Here is an 18,066-nt window from a genome sequence, read left to right as displayed (position 1 = left end):
CAATACTCCAGGCTTCCCCTGACCCTCCGGTACCACTTTGAATTACTTGTATGCAAGCGTGCTAAGTCGCTTCAGTCGTGTCTGACTCTCTGCGACCCTATGGACTGTAGCCCTCCGGACTCCTCTGTTCACAGGATTCTCCAGGCAAGAATACTGGAGTGGGTTGCCAAGCACTCCTCCAGGGGATCTTCCCGACCCTGGGATCGAACCCGTGTTTTTTATGTCTCCTGCATGGGCAAGCAGGTTCTTTACCACTAGCGCCACCTGGGACTCCTTGCTACTCCCCAGATATGCAGTGCTTCTTTACTTCCAGGCCTTAACTGTTCCCTCTCCTCCCAATGCCTTTCCCTGTCTGACTAACCTCTATTCATTCTCTATTAGCTTTAGCTTGTGATGATTCATTTTATGTCAACTTAACTGAATCATGGGGTGCCTCTTTGTCAAACACGAGAGTGTATCTAGGATGTGAAAATCTCCAAGCCCTTCCAGACCACAAATCCTGGGCTCCATGGATGGAAGTCTTAGAGTCACTGCCGGACAGTGACTCCAGGGGTTCACAGTCTGGGATAGATGCCAGGATGTGGAGGGTAGAGAAGACCCAGCTGTGGACTGATGACCTAGAACCTTACAGCTAGTCTTTAAAACATAAAATCCTAGATATGAGCTCATCTTCTCATGATTTGTTCTTTCTTGTAAATGAGAAGGGCAGAAATGTTCTGATTTCTCCAACATCCCAGGAAAGGAGGAACAAGCTAAAGAAGAAAGTACTCTGAACTGAGTCAGGAGATATGGGTTTTGGTCTGGCAGGTATAAGTATGTCCCAAATACTGAATGGGACGTGTGTGTATGTGTGTGTGTGTGTGTGTGTGTGTGTGTGTGCATGCACGTGTGTGTGCTCACTTAGTCGTGTCTGACTCTTTGGGACCCCATGGGCTGTAGACAGTCAGGCTCCTCTGTTCATGGAATTTTCCAGGCAAGAATACCGGAACAGGTTGCCATTTCCAACTCCAAGGGATCTTCCTGAGCCAGGGATTGAACCCTTCTCTCTTGTGTCTCCTGCATTGGCAGGAGAATTCTTCACCACTAGAGCCACCTGGGAAGTCCTGAACGGGACATACTTATGCTAAAAACATACTTACTGTTGATCTGAAATTCAAATTTATCTGTGTGTCCTGTATATTTATTCACTGACTCTGGCTGACTCTATCTGCCAGGTTCTCACTCGCTTCTTCCAAAGCAGGTACTGCGAGGGCTTCTCTCAAGAATCTCACAGGTAAGAATTGTTCACACTGAAGCACTCCTAGCAATCACCCAAAGATGGAAAGAACCCACAGGTTATCAATGGATGAATGAGTAAACAGAATTTGGTCTATCCTCACAATGAAATACTATGCAGCTGTGAAAAAGAATGCAGTCTTGATCCACGCTATCAGGATGAAACTTGAAAACATTATGTTGCATGAAAGCATTCATTCACAAAAGGTCAGATACCACTAAGATTCCATTTACACAAAATATCCATAGCGGTTTTCCAGGGGCATGCTTCAACAGTACATGAGCCGTGAACTTCCAGATGTTCAAGCTGGTTTTAGAAAAGGCAGAGGAACCAGAGATCAAATTGCCAACATCTGCTGGATCATCGAAAAAGCAAGAGAGTTCCAGAAAAACATCTACTTCTGCTTTATTGACTATGCCAAAGCCTTTGACTGTGTGGATCGCAATAAACTGTGGAAAAGTCTGAAAGAGATGGGAATACCAGACCACCTGACCTGCCTCTTGAGAAATCTGTATGCAAGTCAAGATGCAACAGTTAGAACTGGATGTGGAACAACAGATTGGTTCCAAATTGGGAAAGGAGCACAGCAAGGCTGTATATTGTCACCCTGCTTATTTAACTTATATGCAGAGTACATCAAGAGAAACGCTGGACTGGAAGAAACACAAGCTGGAACCAAGATTGCCGGGAGAAATATCAATAACCTCAGATACACAGATGACACCACCCTTAGGGCAGAAAGCAACAAAGAACTAAAAAGCCTCTTGATGAAAGTGAACGAGGAGAGTGAAAAAGTTGGCTTAAAACTCAACATTCAGAAAACTAAGATCATGGCATCTGGTCCCATCACCTCATGGAAAATAGATGGGGAAACAGTGGAAATAGTGAGAGACTTTATTTGGGGGAGCTCCAAAATCACTGCAGATGGTGACTGCAGCCACGAAATTAAAAAACGCTTGCTCCTTGGAAGAAAAGCTATGACCAGCCTAGACAGCATATTAAAAAGCAGAAACATTACTGACAAAGGTCTCTCTAGTCAAAGCTATGGTTTTTCCAGTAGTCATGTATGGATGTAAGAGTTGGACTATAAAGAAAGCTGAGCGCCAAAGAATTGATGTTTTTGAACTGCAATGTTGGAGTAGACTCTTGAGAGTCCCTTGGACTGCAAGGAAATCCAACCTGTCCATCCTAAAGGAAATCAGTCCTGAATATTCATTGGAAAGACTGATGCTGAAACTGAAACTCCAATACTTTGGCCACCTGATACAAAGAACTGACTCATTTGAAAAGACCCTGATGCTGGGAAACATTGAAGGCAGGAGCAGAAGGGGATGACAGAGGATGAGATGGTTGGATGGCATCACTGACTCAATGGACTTGAGTTTGGGTAAACTCTGGGAGTTGGTGATGGACAGGGAGGTCTGGCATGCTGCAGTCCATGGGGTCACACGACTGAGCGACTGAACTGAACTGAACTTTCTTCATTCTGTTCTTGTGTTCCTTTTGCTGTTTTCTTGAGGTCTTTTTCTTCTCATACAGGCCATGTCTTGCAAGTCTTTGTTTGGACTTGTTGTTCTTCACGTAATCCAAGGAATCGTAAATCATGCCAAAGCCAAGAGAGACTCTCAAGAGTCTTCTCCAACACTATCGTCTGGCCACCACCAAAATGGGTTCTGAATTCAAACTCAAAGATGACACGTGGTATGGTCTTGTACATTTGGGCCAGTTTCCCACATTTGCTGTTTTAGGTGCTGTTGTCTTTTCAGGGTGAAGCACGTCGATGACCATGCCTTTCCCCTGAAGCAGCCGGTTGCTCATCAGCTTCCTGGTCCGGATAGTTACTGTGTTGTTCATGATGGCGGCTGAGCCTCAAGCCCCTCTCCGCTCTTCTAAGGCACCAGGGCTGTGGTACTCTTACAGCAGCCCTGAGAAACCAGTGGGACCCTGCAGGACCCGACTCCCTCATTCTCAGGCCTCTCACTCTGAGGCACCATATCTCTCCCTGTCCCCTCTCCTTTGGGGGAAGCTGCGTCAACAGGGCACCCCGCCACCCCTCCACACCTCCTCCAACCCTCAGCCACGCCAGAAACTTCCCTCCCGTCTCTTCAAAGAAGCACACAGCCACAGGTGCGTCATTCCATTGCCTCAGTTTTAAATATTTATTTAAAATCCAGAAGGGAGAAACAGAACCCACTTGGGTTTTAACACATTGACATGTGGACAGAGACATGAACGAGGACAGCAGAGAAACCCAAGGACAAGACAGACGCCGGGACAGAGGCCAGGTGGAGACTGGCGGCCTGGGAGACCGAGCGCTGAGATGAGGCCCGAGCGGCTACAAAAAACGCACTTCCGGGAGCAAGGGGGTGGTGGGCAGGGCAGGGAGACAGGAAGTGGGGGTAGGGGAGGGTGGGCCAGAGTGAGGTATTAAATAAGGAAAATCAAATCCAATTCCCAAAGAGACACAACTTTAGAAAGAAAAAAAAAAGAGAGAGACACAAATAGACTTTCACATAAAATTTCCCCTTCTATAAAAATAATTCCATAGTTAAAATGACCTCAAAAATCCAACCTGGATGCTGACTGGTTCACTGATACAGGACAATTCAGATTACCCTGTTGAGCCCTGCCATGCTGAACTCTGAGATTCCCACAACAAGCCTTTCTCCTGCGCCCACATTTACACTTGGAGTTAGCAACACTGGGTTTCTACAGAATTGAATGACAGTGAAAAAGCAAGAGTGATGACTGTTATCTTGGAAGGATAAGCTCCAGAATGGAAGACCTTAGGAGATGGTCTGTGCTTTCATGAGATGGGTCCGTATTTACATTCCACCTCCAAGGCCAGTCCTGACCCAGCGCCATTCTCCTCACTGGTTTCTTCAAGGTCGAAGCTCAAGGTCAGGACTCCCCAGTCTAGATCACGCCATCCAAGATAAGCTAACTTCCCTCCAAGACCAAGAAAGGCCAAAATAAGATCCTTCATGCTCAGGCCTCCCCCTGCCTTTAGAGGACAAGCATTTTAAAGTCCATAAGTTAAAAGGTAAATCTTTCCTACTTCTGTTTCTGGTTGTTTTTTGTTTTTTTTTTTTGCTTTGCTTTTTTTTTCCTTTTTTTTACTTTTACCTTCTTTCCCCACCTCCTTAACAGATTACCTGATGAGCACAAGGGTGACACTAGGGAAATTTTAAAAATTCCCTGAACTTTGTCATTTGGAGGAGAGAGAAAAACGTGGATGATACCCCACATCTAAATGTTTCTTCAAAGTCTGTGGCAAAATGGTAGCACCTTCAGAATCTTAAATAGACTTGTTTTGTTTTTTCCTTAAAAAGATCACATACACTAGAAGACAATTGTGAGCACCAGCGATTTCACAGTGGGAGGTAGCAGACGTGGACACCCCCAGCCCCGAGGATCTCACCTCTCCCTCTCTGCATCCATCGCTTCCCACCCCCTGGCTGCTCTCTCCCCTTCTCACCTCTTTCTCAGATGAAAAAAAAAAATTGTAACACACCTTCTTTGTGTTTGTTTAAATAATATATATATACTTCTTTCTTTCCTTTTCTCCTTTTTTCATGTCTCCTCTCTAATATTGCACATCAAAGCTCCCCGGCAGGGACCAGCTGACAAGATGCCCCCTTCTCTCAAGCTGGCTGGAAGGTGGGGCTCTTTGGGCAGGAAGCTGGGCAGGGAAGGGGGTGGCCGCAGAGCTGGGAGACAGGCCGTGGGGCTCAGGCGGGTTGCAGGCCCAGCTTGTTCTGGCCGGCTCTTTGGTTGGTGTTTGGGGCTGAGTTGGGATCAGCTGTTCCCAAGGACACCCCGTGTGTCCTGCTACCCTTCAGCCTCTTCCACTGGGCAGACAACAGCTGGGGTCTGCTCAAGGATCCCTGGGCAGGTGAGCTGCCTTTCCTGGGCCCACCTACCCCTAGGTACCCTCCCTTTGCCTCTTTCTCCTCTTCCCTCCTCCTCGAGGCCTAGAGGAGCCAGGAGGTCAGAGGTCAGAGGAAGCATGCAGGTCCAACTTCGAGGCGGTACTGCTTCCCTGATGAGGCAGGAGGGAGGTTGTCCACGCCGACAATGGGCAGCTGCTGGGGGTCCTGGGTCCGGAAGGTGAAGAGCGTCTGATGCCAGCGGCCATCCTGGATCTGAGGGTAGAGGGAAAGGGGTACACACATCCATCATGGTCCTCATCATGTATCACGTGCCTTTCCCCATCATCTTTCTTCTTCTTTTTAAAATATTTATTTATTTTTTGGCTGCACTGGGTTGTTTTTTTTTTTTGTTTTTGTTTTTTTTTTTTGTTTGTTTTTTTTGCTGTGTGAGGGCTTTCTCTAGTTGCAACGAACAGGGGCTACTCTCTAGTTACGTTGCACAGGCTTCTCATTGCCACGGCTTCTCTTGTTGCAGAGCATAGGCTCTAGGGTGCCCAGGCCTCAATAGTTGTGGTACACGGGCTTAGCTGCTCTGAGACATGTGGGACCTTCCCGGACCAGGAATCGAACCTGTGTCCCCTGCATTGGCAGGTGGATTCTTAACCACTGGACCACCAGGAAAGTTCTCCCTTTCATCATCTTTCCTCACAATTTTTAATGTCCACGTGGCATTTCACTGTCACAGTGACCTGTCTGTGTCCATTTAGACTGCTTCCACTATTTTGATCCCTATACGTAAAGCTGTCATGAGTATCATTGCCGCTAAGCTTGTGCACGTTGTGACCTTAGAACAAATTCCAGAAGTATCAACAGATTTGCTGGATCAAAGGATAGGTACATTTGTAAGGCTCTGGATATATACTGGAGATATATACGTAGCTGCTGCCCTGAAAACCTCTACCAATTTATTTTTAATTTTTCCAAATAGCTTTGTGTGAGAGTGTTGGGTTTCCCCACATCCTCAGTAACACTGTGCATTACTGGTTTTGTTTAATATTGTGAGACTGGTTTTTTGGATGACTTTCTGTCTCCCTCTTCAATTACAACCCAGCCTGTTTTAAGCCTTGGAAAACAACCAGGTTAAGAGAAAGAAATGAACCGGAGGGCAGGGGGCAGAGAGAAGAGTAGAAATATATCCTTCTATAAGTAGCCTTGCAAATAAGTACCAATCTACCAGCCCAGGCCTTCCCTTGAAAGTTTCCCAGGGAGGAAAGAGGATGAAAGCAATTTTATAAAACAGCTATAAAAAATTATTACACAAAGATAAAAATTATATGCATACTAATATATATATAATAGTATAGTATAAAATTATACTAATATATATTATAGTATAGTATAAATTATAACATAGTATACTAATATAGTATAGTATATGTTATACTAATATAGTATAGTATAAAATTGTTATATATAAGAACATGTTTTTACACCTGTCTGTGTATGAGGGGCCTATGAAGGGCCCCAAGAGTTACCTTGCAGCCATCCATGGACACTTCTGGACTGAACTGACCCCCAGCCTCAAAGATCTGCCCGTTCCAGGCCCGGAAGCGCACAGCCTGCTTAGCTGGGGTCTGCCCGGTGCCTTCCTGCCACACGGTCATGTTAAGGCAGTGGATGGTGATCTGCTGTGTCACCTCAGAGCTTAGCAGGTGCAGGAAATTCATCTGGACCCGGCTGATGGCAAACTCCACCTGTGGAGGAGACACAGCGGTCAGGCAGGGTTGGACTTGGCTGCCCACTGCTCTCCGAATTCCTCACCTTCCTCTGGAAGGTCCAGGCACAAGCCCTTTCCTGGGAAGCAATTCCCAGCCATGGTCCCAGAGGTGTTGCTCACTCAAAAGACAGAAATACTGAGGTGGGTGTGAGTTAGTCCCACAGCCAAGGAGTAAGGAAGGGAAAGAACCAGGTCTGCCTGGCTCCAGCCAGAGCCGCGAGGGTCCTGATGTACTGTCTCCGGGGCTGAGCTGGGATACAGAGGCTCAGAGAGGGAGAGGATCTTGCCCAGGATCGAGAGGCTCTTAGAGGGCAAAGGAAATGACAAGTGGCTTCACCACATTTCTAAGTCCCAAGCTCCAGGTAGGGTGGGTGGGTGCTGCTGGAAAAGGCAGACATGACAGCAAACGAAAGGGCAGGATTTGGGGCTTAAATGGTTGTACTGTAAGTCCTGACAGTTGGGTTTTCTTATTTTGTGTGATGCAAGTGCCTGACTTAAGCTTTGATTGCTGAGACATCCACTTCAAAGAGGCATCCACTTCAAAGGCAGACTACTTCCTATAATACCCTGCCAGTTATAGAACTAGATAAAGAGCCAGGCCACCTCCAGTACTGAGGCCCCTTTGTTTTTGAGCTCTGGATTGATTTCAATAACCAACCACTTGGGCTACTTCTTTTTTCTCTCTCCATGCTTTAAATTCTGGCCCTTATATTTTAAATTCACCAATGAAGACTGAGCCTACGAAACCTTAGCGCACCCCCACCCCAATAAAAGCAGCACCCAGGCCCCTGCACCATCTCTCTCTCTCTCCCCGTGACCCCAGTGTGTGGCTCTAGGTGGGCTGTGGAAATTCCAGGTCCTGTAAGTAATAAACCTTTACTTTTTTCAAAGTTTCCTGATAGTTATTGCTGAAGGTCATCTTGAAATCATAATAAGAACCACGAAGGCTGGTCCGACCATGACATGGTTATTGATAGATTGAGAGGTACATAACAATTGGAATAGTAGGCAGGACTGCACAATCTCCCTTACAATCCATGGAGAGGAGGCCCTTGACCTGCAGCTTGCTTACTAACCACCTCATTCAGGTGGGTGTTAGCATCTGGGAAAGGACTCTGTCTCACTGCTGTGTGCTTTCGCACATCGCTGTGATTGTTGTTTAGTCACCAATCCGTGTCCGACGCTTCTGCAACCCCATGGACTATATATATAGGCCACCAGGCTCCTCTGGCCATGGGATTTTCCAGGGAAGAATACTGGAATGGATTGCCATTTCCTTCTTCAGTGGCTCTTTCTGACCCAGGACTCGAACCCGCAGCTCCTGCTGCATCTTCTGCATTGCAGGAGGATTCTTTACTGCCGAGCCACTGGGGACATCCAACCGAAAAGGTCACGCCTGCCTTTGAGAGAGTCATTTCCTAGGCAGGTTGATAAGGAGTCTAGGGGTCCCCAAGGAGAGAGGGGTCTGGAATTCTCAAGGAGGAAGAAAAGACAAACTTTTTTTTCCTTCTCTACATTCCTTAGGACTATATAACAATAATGTATCCTGCCTGAGGACAGTCTCTGGATTAAGGACAGTCTCTGGATTAAACCTTCTGTTATCTTAAAATGTAGATTATGGGAGTAGACCTGGTCTTTACAAGGATAAACCTTCTGGCTAATTCTGTTATCTTAAAATGTAAATTATGGGAGTAGGTCTGGTGAGGTCTTTACAACCTCCAGACATTCTTTGGATTCATTGGAGAGTATATAACTTCATTGCTAACACTAGCAAGTGGGTACTCTTTCTGCCCCCTTCTGATGCCTATGTCAGAAGCTTTCTCTATCTCCTTTATACTTTAATAAAACTTTATTACACAAAAGCTCTGAGCGATCAAGCCTCGTCTCTGGCCCCGGACTGAATTCTTATCCTCCGGGGGCCAAGAATCCCGGTGTCTTTGCGTGATTCAACAACAACCTTTCACCTTGATAATCCAACAGTCTTCCCGGAGCAATGTGATCAGGGCCAGAGGCTCTTACTAGCCACTGAGACCACTGATTATAAAGGCCTTGTTGTTTAGTTGCTCGGTCATGCCTGACTCTTTGCGACCCCATGGACTGAAGCACGCCAGGCTTCCCTGTCCTTCACCATCTCCTGAAGCCTGCTCAAACTCCTGTGCATTAAGTCAGTGATGCCATCCAACCATTTCACCCTCTGTCATCCCCTCTACTCCTGGCTTCAATCTTTCCCAGAATCAGGGTCTTTTCTAATGAGTCAGCTCTTCGCATCAGGTAGTCAAAGTATTAGAGCTTCAGCATCAGTCCTTCCAATAAATATTCAGGGTTGATTTCCTTTAGGATTGACGGGTTGGATTTCCTCACAGTCCAAGGGACTCTCAAGAGTCTTCTCCAGCACCACAAGACAAAAGCATCAATTCTTCGACGCTCAGCTTTCTTTATGGTCCAGTAAAGGCCTTAATTAACAATTAATGTGTATAAAGGTCCTCTGGGTGGGTTAGATCCCTGGGTTGGGAAGATCCCCTGGAGAAGGAAATGGCAACCCACCCCTGTATTCTTGCCTGGGAAATCCCATGGACAGAGGAACCTGGCAGGCTACAGTCCCTGGGGTGGAAAAAGAGTTAGCGACTAAATAACAACAGAAGATCCTCCATGCCTCAAGGGCAGAGTTAAGGACATCGGATTGGATCACAAGGCTATGTCACAGCTCGAGGAAAGGTTCTGGGATAAAGGCATAAGAGAAATACTCCTGTACATGGGGAGGATAGGAGAACTCCACCTACGACCATAGAGTTGGTGGTTGTGCCAGAAAAGTGAAATAGCCTTGCAACTGGAAACCAGTGGACCACCAGACAGAAGACATAACAGAGATCTATGGTCTCCATGGTCCAAGCTTCCCTCATCGCTGTCATTCTTCATCCCTGACCCAGTGGGGTATTACGGCTCCTATCCCTGGGGTGATGTTACTAAAAGAATTAATGGACAAATGTAAATGTCCTAAACATCTGATGTCAGCATCTCCTAAGAACCCTGCGGGGGTTTCTCGATAAATGCAAGACCCCATGGAAGCATCCTGGGGGGCATACCAACATGCTAGTCTCTGATATCACAGTCCAGGAGCCTGAGGGCTTTTCCCAAAGACCCTGCACACACCATGTGAGTGGACTCAGACCTCAATCCCGAAGAGATCTCTTGGAACACCCTGGGAAGGAAAGTGGCCAGCTGTGAAGATGGTTCACAGTGGTGCCATCTAAATTCTTCCTGTAACCCACTTTGGATTAAGATAATAGGAGAAAATCAAGAAGTAGAAACTGAGATGAAAAACTATACCTTAAATGAAATTCAAATTTTTCTTAAATATTTTATGCAGCAGGACGGAAAGAAAGGAGCTAATTGGCTATTTGGCTATATTGTTGTTATTCAAGGCTGCCAAAATGTATCAACTGACCAATATCTCTAAAGACCCTAAAATCCATAATTTTTCTTAAAGATCCATCTGGGCTATACGCTCACTTCCTCCAAGATCTTCAGCTCCCTGGGCTTTCCCCTGAACAAGGCAGAACTAAGAAACACACCCTATAATGCACCCCTTAAGGGAAAAGCTGAAAAGGGTTATCTAGCCATCTTGGATAAGAAAGAGGGAGCCGGGAAGGCAAAGGACCCTAGACCACTGATGCCCCACCAGGGCCCCCTCTCCTGGACGTTCATTCATGGCGTGGTTGCGTCCTTCCCTCGCGGTGATCACTGCTAAGGCTCACAGTGAATGGAGAACATTAAGATGAGGCCCATCTCCTGCTGCACAAAATTGGCCTGATCTAGTGGGTTTACCATTTCCACAGCTGTGGTTATCCAGATGACCCCCTCTTCATTTTCAGCTCCAAAGAGGCCCCATTTGACCCAGGGAATTATTTTAATAGAGCACTACCCTAATTACAGGGCAATACTACAACATTTTATTGGAACTGCCAAAACCATACAAAAGGGACTAAAACTCCTAGAAGAAAATTTACATTCTTTCTCTGTCCCTTGAAGATTAAATCTTTGAAATGGAAACACCCAGGAGGTAACTAAAACTCTGCCTAAAATTGTCTGGGGCTGAAGAAAAAAAAAAAATAAAACAACAGAGAAAGGGACCTTTCAAAATACAAACTGCTATAAAAGCTCTCTTATTCAAAATCTAGTCCACAGCCTCCTTAAGATTACTTGTCAGGAACAAATACAGATCTTAAGTCATCTCCACAAATATTGGTAGAAAGCATTAGGTGCTGAAGCACGTAACTTTAACTTGTTCTGTCTGCCAGACACAATTTGGAGCCGAATGTTATTTATAAAAAAGTGAGTTTTATATTGTACCTGATTCATGGCTAAAATTTTGGAAAGGAAGCTATAGGGTCTCAGGGTCTGTGTGGTTTTGTAATCTCTGGATGAATATGTGACTTTTTTTCTCTCTATCTCTGAATGGTATAGCCAAAGTTAATGTGTAAAAGAGCTCTGTTTAATTGGCTTAAAAATAAGCACTTATGAATTAGTTACTCCAAACATTCAGAAATACAGAAACTAATCCAAATGTTTTTCAAGTTCACGTGATCTGGGATAATCTTTGGTAAATAAAAGCTAGCCTACATTTGTTTTAATTAAAATAGGTATGTCTTCAGAGTTAACAGCATTAAATATACTGCAGATAGACAACTTTTCCAGTGTTTACTAGCTAAATAAATCCATGTTATTTTTATTACAAAAAAAATTAGCTTGGGATGATGGCTGACTTTGTCTACTGTCTAATGAAGATTTTATAGATAGTTTAATCATATTGTCAGAAAAAAGAATTTTTTTATGTGGTCAAGTTGGCTAAAATTGGATTGTTATTATAAGAGGCTTTTAAAAAAATAATATCAATAATGTTCTTATGTAATTTTCTTTCATTTGCTAAAAGGATACATTTTATTGGAGTATTGATCTGCTCCTGTTAAAAGTATGAAAAGTTATTCTTTACTTTTTAAGTAATCTGGCTAGAAAACAAAGATTTTGTGTTTTATCAGAATAATCTCCTGAGCTTCATGTTGTCTTAATTGGATCTTTAATTACCTAGAAAACAGTCTTCTCAATACCAAAACAGCTAACTTTTGCTCACAACTATGGAACCTTCTGTATTTGCTTTTAAAATCCTTTGTCACTTCAGCTAAGTCGATAATTAAGCATTTTTAAAAATAATGATCTGTGGTTCTTTGTAATTAAATGTTGAAAATCTTTGATATTTTTGACAAACTTCTGCAAGTCAAATTCTAAATGAAGTTTTTTTGATCTGGAAGTAACTTTGGGGTTTTCCAGAGGATCCTTGGAACATCTCAAAATATCCTTCTCTTTCCTAATAAAAAGAGAGACACTAAACTAATTAGGCTTATTTAATATGTTAAATCACATGGGAAATATTGTCAAGTAGGCTCGGAGAAGGCAATGGCACCCCACTCCAGTACTCTTGCCTGGAGAATCCCATGGATGGAGGAGCCTGGTAGGCTGCAGTCCATGGGGTCGCTGAGGGTCTGACACGACTGAGCGACTTCACTTTCACTTTCATGCATTGGAGAAGGAAATGGCAACCCACTCCAGTATTCTTGCCTGGAGAATCCCAGGGACTGGGGAGCCTGGTGGGCTGCCGTCTATGGGGCTGCACAGAGTCAGACATGACTGAAGTGGCTCAGCAGCAGCAGCAGGAAATAACGCTATGTCTTCTTTATGGATATCCTCAAATGGATATATTTTGTTAATACAATATTCAAGAAATCATATGAAATTCCTGAAATTCTGATACGTAATGTTATCCAACATAACTCCAGTTGTCTTAAAATGTTGTGTGTCACAAAAATAACAAAATTTTCCTTGTCAACTTGATCATAATGAACTCTCATCAGATCTTTAACTGTGGGCATAAAAAATGTCATTTCTTTTGTTATTTATAATTATTGCTTTACTCCGATGCCTTTGCAAAAGTGCTCCATCTTCAGATTCATGGACAGGAGTCTGACAAGTACAGATTTTTGATAACTTTTAAATCATACCACTGAATGGACAGGGAGGCCTGGCGTGCTGTGATTCATGGGGTCTCAAAGAGTTGGATACGACTGAGCGACTGAACTGAACTGAACTGAATGGGCAAGGATTTACGAGGGTTGGACTGTGAAGAAAGCTGAACACCGAAGAACTGATGCTTTTGAACTGTGGTGCTGGAGAAGACTCTTGAGAGTCCCTTGGACTGCAAGGAGATCCAACCAGTCCATTCTAAAGGAGATCAGCCCTGGGTGTTCTTTGGAAGGAATGATGCTAAAGCTGAAACTCCAGTACTTTGGCCACCTCATGTGAAGTGTTGACTCATTGGAAAAGACTCTGATGCTGGGAGGGATTGGGGGCAGGAGGAAAAGGGAACAACAGAGGATGAGATGGCTGGATGGCATCACCGACTCGATGGACGTGAGTTTGAGTGAACTCCGGGAGATGGTGATGGACAGGGAGGCCTGGCATGCTGCGATTCATGGGGTCACAAAGAGTCGGACACGACTGAGTGACTGAATTGAACTGAACTGAAGGAAAAACTGGATTTATGAAACTGCTAACAAAAGATCAAGATCGGTGATCAACTGCATAGGACTGATTATAATTTTTTATGACTTTTGTTTGGCAGTTATTAATCTTTGTTTCCACGTTTAAGGAAAATTGTTCTCTAAAGCTAGCAATGACTTACAACAATTTGGGGAAGTACACCTTTGTGAACAAAGATGAAATAATTGCTGTTTCTCCTTACCGGATCCTTCTAGAATTCGCTCTGTGAGTATTCTTATTTTCATGGCAGTATAGTTATTTGCATAAGCTCAGTAAGACTCTGTTCTTGTAACAGAACATGATTGGAAATACTGGTTATCAACAAGGCTTTGACTAGATTGTCATATTTGAGAGATAGATAGATATATAGATATAGATATATATCGGAGAAGGCAATGGCAAGCCACTCCAGTACTTTTGCCTAGAAAATCCCAGGGATGGCAGAGCCTGGTGGGCTGCTGTCTATGGGGTGGCACAGAGTTGAACACGACTGAAGTGACTTAGCAGCAGCAGCAGCAGCATATATATATAGATACACAGACTCTGATATGACCAGATCGCTTAAGGAACTAAGGTTGACTTCATGGAGCCAATAAAGACCCTTGGAAAAACTGGTCTGTTACCTTGACTACAGGGTTCCCAGCAGTCTTATCAGGTGAGTAAGGAAGGCTACTTCCTGGCAGTTACAGGAATCAGAAGATATTTTGGGTACTTTGAGAAGAGAGGAATTTACCCAAATTTACAGGTATTCTAGGTAAAGTCTGATGGTTAGATCTTGGTTTCTTGCCCTGAAGAAGCTTCTAAAATTCAATCTGAGACTCCTTATGAAAGGTTTCAGCAAAGCAGCAAAGAGCTCATGTTGTCAATCATTTTTCTAGCTGCACTTGTGTGAATAACCACATTTGTTGAAACGAGACTTAATTTGCAAACAAATTAGTCTTTCTATGGCTCTCTTTAATAGAAATGGGGATGACTGCACAGAGAAAAATTGTTTCAATAGAAACTATGACACATGGTTGTGGACATTGGATTCTAGTTCTGTTAATCATCTGAGACTTTGCTTTCTACCTGTAAATTGGACAGGATGCTGAATTCTTCTTGGCTCCTCCAATATCTAGCTACAACTCTCCAAACTAATGTTTCCAGTTTTTCTCCCACCCTTCTGATTTCATTTTCTATTGAAAATGAAGATTGCACTCTTCCCAAAGCCATGCAAGCTACACTGGGCTAACATGATATAAACTGCAGAGAGATCATCACAACTGTGCATGTATGGACAATCTTCATGCCCGTTGCCATGGGGGCCACTCAGAAAGATAACCAGGCACATTCAAACTGCAACCCAAGGAAACCTATCAGACTGCCTCTGTCTGCCCTCACTCCACCTGAAGATGTTTGGAGCCCAACATCTAGAAATCTTCTTGACTTGCACCTTTAGAACTCAAAAAGTGGGACTATAATCTTCTCCAATCATTGGCTTTTTTTTTTGTTTTGGCCACATCATGCCTCTTGTGGGATCTTAGTTTCTCCACCAGGGATTGAACCCAGGACCATGGCAATGAAAACGCCAAGTCCTAACCACTGGACTGCCAGGGAGTTCTTGACTTCTTTTGTTTCCATACAGATGCCTCTTATTCAATACCTGATTACCTGTACTGTACCTTATTTGGGTATCACTGCCTCCTGAGATGAGATACTACTCTTTTACTGAATTGACCTATTCTCGGGACCAAGAGATTGGTTAGATGAGATATGAAACAATCTCCCTACTTGGGACAGATTCAGATTGACCTACTTACACACGATGTCCAAGATGTATAAATGCTTCACAATATTACACAAATCTTGGAACAGATTCTGGGGCCCCTCAGATCACTGACTTAGTTTCATTACGGGATCCTTCGAGTTTGGGACAATGGCTCCTGACTGAATTTCAGACTATTGCCTCTATAATAATTACAGGATTTTCTACTGTGATCCTGTTCAGATGTGTATTTTCTGGGTTTCAAGGTGCCTTACCCCTGACTTTTAACATATCAGCTACCCAGGAGGTTAAATATCCTCACCATTGACTCTGATGTCTTACATCACAGGGCATCACAGGGCAGATGGTCGTATAAGCCCTGACCGTTGTGTTGTTTCCTTTTTTGTGTGATACAAGTCCCTGAGTTAGGCTCTGATCGCTGAGGCATACACTTCAAAGAAGGTTATCTCCAATAAACACATTGCCAGCCCCACAGACTAACCCTGGAAGGGCTGGGCCACCTCCCAACACTGCGGCTCCTTTGTGTTAGAGCTCTGGTTGATTTCAACAACTGTTTGGATCACTTATTTTTTCTCTTCTGCTTTAAACTCCCACCCTTAGGTTTTAAATTCACCAGCACAGAGTGAACCTATGAAATCCTAGCCTCCTCCTCCTCCAATACAAGGAGATGCACTGTCCCTTTCTCTCTCTACCAGAGACCTCACTGTGCGGCCCCAGGCATGCTGTAATTTCCAGGTCCTGTAAGTAATAACCTTTCTACATTTTTTTTTTTCCCCTGTTTCTGGGTGGTTATTGCTGGAGGGCATTTTGCAACCTTAAGAAAAATCAGGGAGGCTGGTCCAGCCACAACACTGGTTATCATTAGGCTGAGGCCAGCCCAGGACAGTGGTTCATTGTTCCTGATGGGGATGGCGACTCAGATGGGCAGTCGCATTGCCAACCCAGGTGCCAGCCTCACCCGTCTGCCAGGTGGGTTTGCCACAAAGCTGCTGACCCTCCGTGTCAGAGGGGAAGGGGCCTGTTGGACTGTGAGCTCTGCTTGTGGAGGCTGCCATATTTCCTGTTGAGCCCAGCACCTGGCTCAGTGCCTGGCCCATGGTGGGGACCCAGCCAGGACTTGTTACCCAGCTGGCTGGGCTATGGATGTTCAGACTCTGGGTCTGCCATGGTCAGGACAAGGTACTTTCCGGAGCTTCCCCTGGGGGGCGCTGGAGTCCCACCTCTCCTGCAGCCAGAGAAACCCTTTTCTCTGCAGCATGAATTGTCTCATATGGAGGACTTGCTGCAACTACAGACCCACCCTCCAGCGAGGGGTTTCCTAGCCGGGGGCGTGGTTATGTTCCACCCGCTGCTGCACACTGTGGTTTGTTGGAGTTGCCCTGGGCCACCTAAAATTCTCAGCCCAGAGACCATCGCAGGTATGTGGGCACCAAACATGAGCTACATATTTGCATACACAACCCCAGAACACATGCCCCAGGGGATCATCTCGCTGACTTGTTTTGTGCTTACGGTCATAGTTGTCTAAGCCAAGCCAGCTTGGCTAACTGCTGTGTCTTAGACATTAGGCAGAAAGTTCTATTTGAAGACAGAACCATCAGCATCACCCAACACAAAAGGATTTGGAAACCAAATGCAGAGATGAGGAACTGGGGTTCAGAAAGAGGAGATGATTTTCCCGAGGTTATGTAGCAAGATAGTTAAGGCTCAGTCACAAGCCTGGATGGACTATGGTCCAGGGCAGGGGGCAAGGGGTGTGGAGAGAGCAAGCCAGTGAGCGCTGGGGAGCAGATGGATACCTTGGAGGCCGTGATGGGCTTGAGACACGTCTGTCCACCATGTGTGAAGTTGCAGGAGACTTCGATGGTGTCGGACGAGCAGCCAAGGTTCGGATCCACCCAGTAGGTACCTATAGGCAACATGGGATGGGGGGCGGTGTATGCATGTGGGGAGGAACCCCAAGCTTGGTTCTACAGGTGAATCTGACACCTGGTCACTCGCTGAGTCCCAGCTGGACATGAAGTCAGGGAGGTGGAGCAGAAAAGGGATTCTGTGAGCTGTAGTGATGGAAGGAAACTCTCTGGGCAGAGCTCAGAGCTGGCAGAGTCTCCAGAGAGGCCACATGGGAAGTATCCCCCTGTCGCCACTGGTAAGTATCATTTTCCAGAAAGGACTACAGGTTGAGAGAAGCTGAGCCACTTGCCCGAGGGATTTAGGGATTGTTTAATTGAAATGTTTTACTGCCAAGGCTCTGATCCTCCCAGAACTTGGTGGGAATCAGGGCTTCTATCCCATCAACCAGGAAGCTCTGCTGGCACCTGGCTTCCCCTTTTGGGTTTCCAAGGAGCCAAAGGCCCCACAGCTGATAGATCAGGACAACCTTCTCACGCAGCAGAGAGAAGGGTGGCTCACCCAGCTCACAGAGCAGGAAAGAGGCAGGACGGACATTTGAACTCAGGTCTGTCCGCCTCTAAAACTGTCGTCCTTCCAAGGCACCACACAGCTCACAGAGAGAGAAGAGAGTTGGATGAGGTGCAGAGGACAGAAACTGGGAATCCTGGCTCTCCAGGGGAGCTACGATGGGGGCCTTCCTGGCCCTGGGGCCTTTTTCTGCCAGAGCTCTTGGCCCACTGCAGTGAAATGGTCATCCCCAGCTTATGGATCTGTGGGTTCAACTCTGGAAGGGTGGGACCCGTCCTCTGTGTTTCCCACCATATCCCCATGCCCCAGGAGGCTCAATGCCTGGCACACTGTGGGGCTCTGTGACTGTTGAGTGAATAAATGA

At 45.3% G+C, this 18,066-nt stretch overlaps 1 protein-coding gene and 1 pseudogene across 1 annotated transcript in view; both read right to left on the bottom strand.

The window, feature by feature from the left end:
- Positions 1–108: 108 nt before the first annotated feature.
- LOC129651786 (40S ribosomal protein S24-like) lies at positions 109–3,130 on the bottom strand (annotated as a pseudogene).
- Positions 3,131–3,421: 291 nt separating this feature from the next.
- COL27A1 (collagen type XXVII alpha 1 chain) overlaps positions 3,422–18,066 on the bottom strand; it is a 150,858-nt gene continuing 136,213 nt past the window's right edge. Inside the window, exons 59-61 of the mRNA XM_055579444.1 lie at positions 17,081–17,190; positions 6,684–6,902; positions 3,422–5,421 (exon numbers count right to left, since the gene is read on the bottom strand). Of these exons, the coding sequence (XP_055435419.1) occupies positions 5,275–5,421; positions 6,684–6,902; positions 17,081–17,190 (476 nt within the window). The 3' untranslated portion in view covers positions 3,422–5,274. The remainder of the gene's footprint in view (positions 5,422–6,683; positions 6,903–17,080; positions 17,191–18,066) is intronic.

The sequence above is a fragment of the Bubalus kerabau genome, chromosome 4, assembly GCF_029407905.1.
Source record: "Bubalus kerabau isolate K-KA32 ecotype Philippines breed swamp buffalo chromosome 4, PCC_UOA_SB_1v2, whole genome shotgun sequence".
Classification (NCBI taxonomy): Eukaryota; Metazoa; Chordata; class Mammalia; order Artiodactyla; family Bovidae; genus Bubalus; species Bubalus kerabau.
This window is presented reverse-complemented; position numbering and strand designations above follow the sequence as displayed.